At 39.2% G+C, this 10942-nt stretch overlaps 2 protein-coding genes across 5 annotated transcripts; one reads left to right on the forward strand and one right to left on the reverse strand.

Annotated features, from left to right (window-relative positions):
- Positions 1-55: 55 nt before the first annotated feature.
- On the forward strand, positions 56-2293 carry LOC103982719 (uncharacterized). 4 transcript variants are annotated; one of them, XM_009399716.3, is made up of 2 exons: positions 56-504; positions 1982-2293. In XM_009399716.3, the coding sequence occupies exon 1, from the start codon at positions 116-118 to the stop codon at positions 458-460; it is 345 nt and encodes a 114-aa protein (XP_009397991.1). In that variant the 5' UTR covers positions 56-115; the 3' UTR covers positions 461-504; positions 1982-2293. The 4 variants fall into 4 exon arrangements, with proteins under 4 accessions (XP_009397991.1, XP_018680035.1, XP_009397990.1 ...); XM_018824490.2 differs by having other exon boundaries at positions 2014-2293; XM_009399715.3 differs by having other exon boundaries at positions 56-485.
- A 392-nt stretch (positions 2294-2685) lies between these two features.
- On the reverse strand, positions 2686-7946 carry LOC103982718 (uncharacterized). Its single transcript, XM_009399714.3, has 4 exons — positions 7446-7946; positions 6230-6394; positions 4007-4491; positions 2686-3114 (listed from the first exon to the last, which is right to left on the reverse strand). Exons 1-4 carry the CDS (start codon positions 7753-7755, stop codon positions 2743-2745), a joined length of 1332 nt encoding a protein of 443 aa, XP_009397989.2. The 5' UTR covers positions 7756-7946; the 3' UTR covers positions 2686-2742.
- Positions 7947-10942: the final 2996 nt, after the last annotated feature.

Here is a 10942-nt window from a genome sequence, read left to right on the forward strand (position 1 = left end):
GCCCATTAACGGCGGCGCATCGTTGTTCCAAGTGTTCTTAGTGGGTCGATGGAGGCTGGCTTTCGTAGGGCAAGGAAGACGGGAGCAAAGTGTGTCGAGACGCGACATCGGGACGATGTCGGAGGCTTACAAGAAGGTGAAGGCCGGGAGGCTCGTCTTCAAGGGCGGCGACGTCGCTGGCGTCGACAAAAAGAAGCGTAAGAAGAAGAAGAAGGCGGAAGCCGACGCGGAAAAGAATCCCTTCGCTGCGGGGGAAGATGCCGACGGGGAGTCGGCGTCGGCCGGGGCAGAGGCGTACACGATCGACGCGGCGAAGCGGATGAAGTACGAGGAGCTCTTTCCCGTGGAGTCCAAGAAGTTCGGTTACGACCCCGCCAACAAGTCCCGCACGAGCGCCCGCACGATCGAGGAGGCGCTCGACGACAGGGTCAAGAAGAAGGCTGACCGCTACTGCAAGTGATCGATCCTCTCGCTTCTTGTCTCGGGTGCGATGAGAATTTTAGGGTTTGAAGCTTTCCTTTGTCTTAATGGGCCATGTTGAATTCTATTTAGATTCTGAGGTTTCCATGAACTTGTTGGCTGTGGTTTTCATATGCATTTATTTCTGTTCTATGTCGCCTTGATTAAAGATGGATTTTTCTACCTTGTTATGAATCTTTTATGAGGAGAATTTATGCTTTATTTTTCAGACCAGGATTACTTGGTTAATTCTTTCTGATCATGTTTCTATGATATTTGACACACAAATCACCAATTAGGGAGAAGATATGTTGTTGAGGTTCTACTTAGATGAACTATTGCTCTGAGACTGATTTAGAAAGAAGAACTTGATGTGAAGAACTTTGTTGTTGGAACATATGAGCATGGATTTTAGTAGTCCTATAATGCTATGCTCTGATTAACAAATACAAACAAGGAGTTGTATGTTCTTATTAGTCTATTATGCTAATAAGAAATCTGAAACTGAATTAGTCTATTATGCTATGCTCTGATTAACAAATACAAACAAGGAGTTGTATGTTCTTTTTAGTCAATTACTGTGATGATGGGGTACTTTTTCCTATAGCATTGTGGTGCTAGCCTTGAAGCTCTTGTTTTCATCAGATCTCATTGCCAATAAGAGTAAATGAAAAATCAAAATGAATCCTTCAGGGATTTATGATTATCGATCTTTCTTTTGCTTGCTAATATGTGTCACAATGGTACTTCCCGAAGCAGATCTAAAGTCATCTATCTAATTTTTGAAAAAAAATGTTGTATCTTCCTATCATAGAAAGGCACCGATTACAATGATCTCCTTAGTTGTATCTTTTTTTTTGTTTTTTTCTGGTACCGGTAGTTCTCAAGATAATGGAAACCTTGACCTTTGGGCTTTAACATGTGTCTCTATTCTATTCTGGTCTTCAGTATTTTGTGCCTGTATTGATTCACAAGCAAAGGATGTTCTGATCCTTTGAACAAAGAATCTATGAACTTGTTCTGATCCTCTTCTATTCTGATCTTCAATATTTTCAATAGTAGAAGGATGATGTTTGTATGTGATATTCTTTCTGGTATTGTCTAAGGTTTGGATGAATTGTGCACATAGTTTTTTTGTTATTCGGTTCTTTTTCATTGTGGTGTTAAAGAAGCATACTATTGTCTTTTAAACACAAAGCTACATTAGCTGTAGTTGTGAATAAACTTTTGCACATTGTTGAAGATTTTTGTGCATAATTATCTGTATGTGTGCTTGATGACCATATTTTCTGTCACTTTTCATAGGATAATATTAAGACATTCTCCACATCTGAACGTTTTTATATAGACTTGAGGCACTTGTCGATTGACAATTTTGGTATCCGTGGGTTGATTATCATTATCATTATCATCATTTGTATATATTTATGTCAATGGCTCTTGGGCTCATATTCTACAGAAAATATATAGTTTCTGTTTATTTCCTTGCCAATCTCATTATTATATCTCTTCTTACTCTCAGGTTGTTGTCTATTTTCCTTGCTGATTCACCAGGGCCGATAGTCATCAAACAAGATTGCAGTCAAGAAGATGTTAGGAGCAAAGATTACGACTGAATTTTATATTAGCCCTTTTATTAGTACCTTGAGATGCCTTATAAATGCATCTGGTGCACTGCTTATGATGTTGGGATCCAAACGCTTTGCAAGTCGCAAATACTGTAACGATGCTTTTTATCCTATTCCCAACACCTGTTCTATGCATTGCTCGAATGTACGTTGAAGGGTTCGGATATTTCATCTGCCAGTCTATGAAGTGGTTTATCTTCTCCTAATGTCTATAATTTGTTGTTCAAGTCATTTCAAAGTGTTTGATGTGCCTGGGGCCTAATGAGACACACGAATTCGCTGGTTTTAAAAGAATGTTCGAATTTTAACATTTCTTATGGGTTCCGAAGCAAGATTGATATATATGAGCTTATAATTTCTGTGTTTTGCATCACAATTTGCTTTTTCAGGGCATTTTATGCTTGACCGTAAAATACACAAATTTATCATTCCAATGCTAGAGAAGACGAGCATATATGATCTCATAAACGATATATACCAGCCTAAGTTCCATGCACAATTTACTCTTAGTTTTAGGATCTTCATAATCCTAAACCCAGAGAGTTTCTTTCTATTCCCAAATACGTTGAAATTGCCAATCCATAGAACCAGAATATCATTCAGGCATAATATAATAAGCTTCTTGATTTTTAAATAGTAGTCAGAGAGATTGGATCTATCTAAACACAGAAATTTCCCCAGTCCAGCTGCATGAAGCTACGACATCAGGCATTAAGGGGTGGAAGGCAACGTCAATGCATGCCTGATCGAATGCCTTTATTTTTCTCAAAAGCTCCGAGGATTTGTAACTGTAGAAGTATATACAACCATCCGACGAGCCTGAGGCGATTTGCTCGCCATCCAAACTGAAATTGCACTTGATCGGGAAGCCGCATACACCGTGCATCTCGTACCTCTTGTACTTATCCATCTTAAAGGGAGGCCTTGCTGAAAAAATGGCAATGTAGTTGCCATTGGACTGCGCAACGAAACAACAATCAGATGGGTGATACCGGACACACGTGCAGGTGTAGGCCTCCGTGTAAACCTAACAACAATGGAAGAAACATAAGGATTAGATGGATTAGCATGTTTAACTCATTACAATGCCTACTCAAATGCAATGGCAACAAAATGGTGCCTAAATAGCTTGCACAGCAACATCTTCTCATAAGATTGTAAATGACATCAAAAACTTGAAGACAACAGCCTTTAATGCAATAGAATGACACAATTAATCAAGTACAGAAACATATCTAGTTCTTTCTCCAACCATTTGTTTGCAACGAAGACTAGCAAACATTTTATGTGCAGCTTTTGGAGGAAAGAAACAACTATTACATTAGCACACAAATATTAAATTTGCATAGACTGTTTGTAATCCAGTTCGAATGAGAAAAAAAAAATAAAGGAACTGATGAAATTTGCAAGGGCAGTTTTCAAGTTCCAGACAATGTTACAGGTACCGAGAAACATTGGCATATATTTCCTGTGAAGAATCCTGATAGCCAATCCAGCAAATTATAGCTACCATCCAATGTCAAGATGACAATTCACTATTGGTACTTTAAAATTTAGTGTCCCTCCTCTTCAATCCAAAGAGATCATAAATCTTATTTGCAGAACATTTTATCCTTTAACATTCTTATTATCTCATTTTCAGTTTGTTAATTTTCATTTTTGCTTTCACCCTATAACAAGGGGCAGTATCTAAACCCTTTAATTTCTTAAACTGTCAAACTAGCAAGCAAGTATTTCAAATGATCGCTTGAAGCCAGCCCTCATCCAGAACTGAATTTGCCATTAAATTTTCAAATACTAAAATGAGTTATTTGATATGCAAAAATCAGAGATATACGGTGAAGTTATAGTACAGTCGTAGGACATCAAAGACCACTAATAAGGATAGGAGTTAAAGAAAAGATAGTGCAGAATGTTACCTGGTTAGATAAAGGAACTTGTCGCAAGACATCCCAAACAATGATAGAGTTCTCACTAATACGGCTTTTTGTAGTGTCACTGGAACAGAGAAAGTTTTTTCCATCTAAACTGAATTCAGCATCAAGTATGGGCCCAAGCCCTTTAAGATACTCCTTTACCACTGTCCCAACTCTTATATCCCATAATCTGAGTAGACCCTTTGACCCACCAGAAAGGAATAGACTTGAGTTATCAGGATGGAATCTGATGACCTCCACAGTTTGATCCTCTTTAAATATTTGTGTTTCCATTCCCTTTTCAACATCAACTAGCCGTGATGAACAGTCATATCCACAAGAAAGCAAAGATAACCCATCAGAAGACCACCTAACATCCTTCACGGCTGCATTATGGCATCTGAAAACACGGGCTTTCTGCTGATTTCTGCTCCAAACATTCCATACATTAACTGTCTGATCCATTCCAGCAGAAGCAAGAAGATGTCCTGTTTAGCTAAACTTATTAATAGCAAAAAAGTAGATAATAGTGACTGGCCAATTTTAAGTAAACAAAATGTGTACCCTGTTAAAATTAGCTATAGAAGTATCACACAATGCTCAACCATGGGTAACGATGAGAGAGGGACCGTTAGAGAGGGGGGGTTTAGGTAATGAATGCTTTGAGAAGGCATCAGATTTTTCTAGAAAGACTAAAATATCCTCGAAAGGAAAAAAATAAAAGTATACATTTAAGAGTATTATGGTCAATATCAATACATAATGGTCCAATTAACAACTCGGTTCCTGGTTTTCCAATGGTATCGGCAGATTTGGTCAGGGTTTAATAACTCCAGGTGCAATTTCAAAAACTAAAGGACCATTTCAGTGAACAAGCTAATTAGCTAAAACACTTCGGGGGTGGGAACAAAAAAGAGACTAGATTTTTAGTACACATTTAACATGAAATGAAAGTATGGTTACTTTAGATTAGAAACGATATGCTACACTTCTATTTTAAAGCCATTTCTCATCCTTTGGTAGTGAAAAGCTACAATTTGTTAAGTTCCTCAAAGTGAAAACTACTGGGGTTGTAGAACAGATCTTGATATTACAGAGTTATGAGCTCATACATGTTAATAAATTGGGAATTATAAGTGCATCTTAACTTAAAATATTGAAAAATATATCCAGAGAAAAACAATGATGACATTCCCAATTACTAGACATAAAACGACATTAAAAAAACCTTCTTGCTAAAATTTAGAGAAAAGGACATAGTTACCACATTATTTTTGAGGATTTAAGAAAGGCCATTCCTTATAAAGAATCAGAGTTCTATCTTTAGTAACATCTATAAAAAACACCATATCATGGGTGATTTTGGTATAACAGTGCACACTGGATACCATATCATGGCATACTTCATACTTCGTAGTATCAAGATTAAAAAGAAAAAACTTTTCCAGATACTGTATAGAAGCATGCACAATGTAATGCTTCAGCATGACATGGCAAAACACAATGATTAATCATAATTTTGTCATGATCTACCATCTCTGGTAATATGAGGGGAGCCTAAGATGTGTCCAAAAGGTTCCAAGTTTTAACATAATAAAATATAATTGTCAAAGTATTGCATCACTGTTCTGCACAATTCAATAAGCTAATTTAATGTTTAAAAGATTCTTAGAACTTAGATACAATGTAGAACTTATCCTTAAAATCCATTAACGATTAAGATGCCCTTTACCCACACTTTTTTACAATATTTTGTTTTTTACATGACTAAGAATCAAACATTGTTTTTAAACAAATGTTAATTCCTTAAGATGTTTTATGCCCAACAGATAATACTTGTTAATTGAAATCCACTATGTCATAGTAAGTATGATACAAAGGAATCCACATTTTACTATTGAAAGGGCAGACAAGTCACATTGATGGGAAATGAGAAAAAAAGCAAAAGCCATGTCCATGAAAATGATAGAAGTGAATTTTCAAGTGAAAATGATAGCCATCTCCATGATATTATAATCTCCAACTATAATATGGAAGGAACAAAAACATACATCTGCTAAATAAGAAGATGATTGATTAAGTTTTTTAGAATCATCATAGTGGAACTGTACGTAAACCCGACAGTATATATTCAGCTATAGTACAATCAGAATGTCCATCAAAACCAACCAGGTGGATATAATATAAGAAATTTCGAGAAAAAATTGCAAAATCAGATATACAAACCATGACTTTTAGACCATTGTAAAGAATTGACAGCAGAACGGTGACCATCTAAGGAAACAGCGAGTTTTGTAGAAATCCCACGTCTCCCAGCAAGGCCCTTCCTTTGACACTTCAAAAATGTCAATATATCTGATGGCAAATCTGAGTCTGAAATTGATCCCACAACTGCAATTGAAGACCAACCAAAATAGGAGACAGTAACTATGCTAGAGAAGAAGTGGTAGAAACATCTAATCAGATTGAAATAGGTTTAGCTCTATTTCTTTATTAATGCAGCCAAAGCATCATAAAATTGGCATAAGCAAAGTTCAGATTGTTCTACGCTGAGATTACAATAGTTCAACGACATCAAAAGTCAAGATTGGACAAACATAGATGAGGCTTGTGATGTTAGAAACAACCAAAAGAAAAACCCTTGCAATCAATTTGAGAGTTACTAATTATCAGATATTCATAGCAAAATTAGGATATCTGGAAATATTTTTCTACAGAACGTAGCAAGAGAGAAACAAAAGAGATACTATTATTGATAAGGCATATTTTGGACCTCGGTCATGTCATCAGTGAACGCGGGCTCCTGAGACACGCACCAAGCGTCACGTTACACCCCAGCAGACTCAGCACAAGTGGCTGCCTTCCTCCCACATCCCGCTGAGGCCCGTATGATAAGGCGTTCAGTTGGCAAGTCCCATTCCGAAAAGCTCGAGACGGCGCCACATGGTGCCGTTCCGCGCATACCGGACAACGGCTGCACGAAGGTACAAACTTGCGGGGGGGGGGGGGTGGCGGGGGTCGATTGGTACACTAAGTCCACGTACGATCGATCCTCAGACAACAGCATGAAAGCCCCGGGCCGACATCTGGCCAGGGGAGAGAGAAAAGAAGACAAAACCACTTAATCTATGAGGGGCCCAAGTCGGGAATCTCCCGACCCTGGTCTGTGTGCAGGAACCCGGCCATCCCCGAACCGGCTTCCTCCGATCGATCGAGGGACACCCCCGGTCGACGGGAACTCCGGACATCGACCCGTGGACCAAGCCGTGCTGACTCCTCGGCCACGGCACGTGAGTTCACTAACGATTGTAGTGTTTTCCCTCACGTGTTGCCCAACAAAGGAGAGCTTTGATGTGTTGCTTACTCAAACATCTCTCTCTAACATTTCATCAAGCAGTAGGCAAGCGCATAACAACGCGGGGGGAGGGGGGGATCAAGATACCGGGAGACGCGACACTCGTGGAAGGATGCAGATGAGGTGGAGGCAGAGGAGCGGAAGCAGTCGACGACGCTGCCGCCGCCGCCGCCGCCGCCGCTAAGATCGCCCTCTCCCTCTTCGATACGTATCTTCCGGAGGGCTCCGGCGGCAAGACCAGCGGTGGGGAGGGGCTCTGAGGAGGAACATACGCTTCCGATCGGAACCTTTTAGGAGCAGGCAGAGGGCGCTGCAGGGGTCTGTGTTGGCGTTGGTGTTGGCCTGTGTCTTCTTCTTGATCGGAGGGGACGCCGTAGGCGTTCAAGAGAAGATCCATGGCGCGCCGGACCGGGGAAACCCCACCGAGCCGAAGCGTGAAAAATGCGGTCACGAGAACAAAGGTTGCGGAAACCGAGATCGTCACAACAACGGAGACCACCTCGGGGATCGGCGTCCGGCCTTCCTAACCCGAGCACGATTCGATCTAAACAAGCAATTCCCGTAGTAAAATTCGTGGAACGAAAATTTATTAAAAATAAAAAATTTAAAACAGAATGATGGAAAATAAATATAATATAAAATTTATTTTAAATATTATATTAGTTTAAACGATTTAATATTATCTATTGATAGGTGACTAATGACTTGATCGACACACGTGGACGAGACGAGATTGACAAACTGACTGCTCCAAAGGCTACAAAGATGAGATATGGTTGATATCACGTAGACAATACACAATCGACACATCGACAACCTGAGGCCATGTTGATGGTATGTGATCAATGGCATGTGCTACTAGACTAGATCAGCTAATCAAGGCATATCCCGGAATCGACACACCCTGACACCATATGCTCCTAAAACAGGTTAAGCCAATCAAGGAATCTCTTAGATTCAACGCACTTCACCACTACTGCTTTGATTTGTTTTGGGAACAATAATGGACCATGATCTTAGAGGCAATGATTCTTAAATCCTTTATAACAAGAACTCGTTAGGTGTATTTCGCACGTATATTGAACAAAATTTTAGGAGCTTGTCTGATTTATTGGAACCATCTAAACTCAATATTATTTTATTGTCAAAGTGATATTTATTAAAGATACCACTGACTTAGTTTACATATTCGATATCTTATAGCCAGCAAAAATTATAATTTATACTTGATAGTGTCATGAATACTTTCAAATGACACGTAACTCATAGCGTTCATTAACAATGTTTAACAAAGAATGCTGATGTGCCGACCTTCCTTCCACATATAAATTTTTCATGACTTATTTTTTAATATACAAGGGGAGATGTGGCTATTGTTTAGCTACTCATGAGGGTTTCAAAGTTAGTGGAACACCCTTCTAACCATAAGAGTTAGAAGAAATATTTTTTTCGTCGTAGGTTCTGGTTAAGATTGGAGGTTTAATTTCGCATGATCGGCATATTACATAGATAACCCACCTCTTTATGATTTGTCCTTTATCCGGTGGCATCTCTTCGGATTTGTCCCGAAGGGAAATTTGTCTCAATTGTGGAAGGGGAGATATTGACTCCCTCTCTATAAATCTCCATTTATCTTGTAGGTGAGATTCATTCCAAATTGGTCTTCTACTATTGTGTTCTTCCACCTCCGTAGGTCGGGATATCTATCCTTTCTTATACAAGCTTCTCCTGATCTAATGGTCATTCGACGGTCGAGGTCTATATTCTATCTTTGGACAACCCAAGAGCGAAAGAGGTCCCGACCTTCCTTTCGTCAGGGGAGGCATTTCTCGTGAACCTAAAGATTCTTTGAGACTTAAGAGTCCATCAAAAACTCATATGACTATGATTCAGTGATGAGTGCACCACTTTTAGATCACTTGCGGGCTAAATATTCTATCCCAATTAAATTTGACTTACAAGATTCCCAACCTAGTCAACGTTCATTTGACCTTACATCCGAGTCTCATTATTTGTTTTACGATGCCCTTGAGGCAGGACTTAGTCTTTTCCTCCACCTGATGATAATGTCTTGTCTATAATGGTGGAAGACATCACTCTCTCAAATGACACCCAACTCATAGTACTATCTAATAGTGTTTAACGGAGAATACTAGCATGGCAACATTACTAACCTATTAATTTTTCATGACTTATTTTTGAATATACAATAGGAGAAGTGGCTATTGCTTAGCCACTCATGGGGGTTTCAAAGTTAGTGTAGCCTCCTTCCAACCATAAGAGTTAGAAGAGCGCTTCTTCCTCGTAAGTTCTGATTAAGATTTAGGGTTCAATTTCGCATGATCAGCGTATTACATAGATAAATCCCCCCCCCCCCCCCCCCCCTCCCCCTTGTTGGACAAGAAGATGGGTCAAGTACTTCGGTCGAGAGATATACTCTTTTTCTCTAAGGTCATTCAGAAGATAGATAAGTACTGACTGATTGACGTAGATCTCAGCTCGGCTCCTTAAGATATGACCCAAACCTCTCATTACTTCACCTCACCCCTCTTTTTAAAGCCGAATGATTTTGATCATCTACAAGTATGAATCTGCACTCCTTGAATAGGAAAGTGCTTGGCTCCTCTTCGAGCATGACAATGGCCTCTTTAGCTCCAACTTATCTATGAGCTGTCACTTGAGGCATCAAGCCCAAGACAGTTTAGCCATTATGCTAGCACCGACAAGTCGAGGAAGAAGTAGGAGATCATCATGACGAATGTACTAGTCATACGTGCCCTACAAGCCAATCACGTGAGTGATGACATGTGTGACTTGACACAGTCTTTTTTCTTACTATAATTATTTGATATTTTATTACTTTATAATGTCTATTGCTTGAATATATTGTGATGTTCATGGATCTGTGCAATGAGAATCGAATCGTGATGAGATCACGATAATGAAAAAACTGATTCACCTTTAAACATACATCATAAATAATCCCGACCATATGTTACTCTAGAGAGACATCGAGATAACCAGATAGACTTGTGTACTATATACTCATCTATATAATGGATGCAACTAGTCTTATAGCTGCTTATGCGGGGACATTAGAGATATAGTACAAGTGTTCATTGGATAATGAGTTCACTGATTGAAAAGCTTACGAAATGCTAGATGGTTGATGATGTCTTATCGTTAGACAGCAATTTCATAGTCCTAGTGGTGTATTTGGTCCTTAGACTTGAGACACCAAGGATGTCCTGTATGAGTACTTCACTCTTTGATACTAGACTTATAGGTCTAGAGGTTACATATCTAACATAGTCAATCATCAGTAGTGGTAGTTAACCTTACGAGGACTATTGAGTATCGATAAAGGATCATTCGTTCTTAGTGTAATGAGAGGCATATCTCATATATTTTTGCTCAAACAAATCCCTGACCAAAGTCATTCAGATTGAGAGTGAAAGAGTTCTTTGGGAGAATCCGATTAGAGCGAAACTAGAGTAGAAACCATATGGGTATGACATCACCATTCCTAGTATACGGTCTCTGAGATATTAGATGGATGAGGGAATATAAGTATACGGTAATTG

Source organism: Musa acuminata, chromosome BXJ3-4 (assembly GCF_036884655.1).
Source record: "Musa acuminata AAA Group cultivar baxijiao chromosome BXJ3-4, Cavendish_Baxijiao_AAA, whole genome shotgun sequence".
Taxonomy (NCBI): domain Eukaryota; kingdom Viridiplantae; phylum Streptophyta; class Magnoliopsida; order Zingiberales; family Musaceae; genus Musa; species Musa acuminata.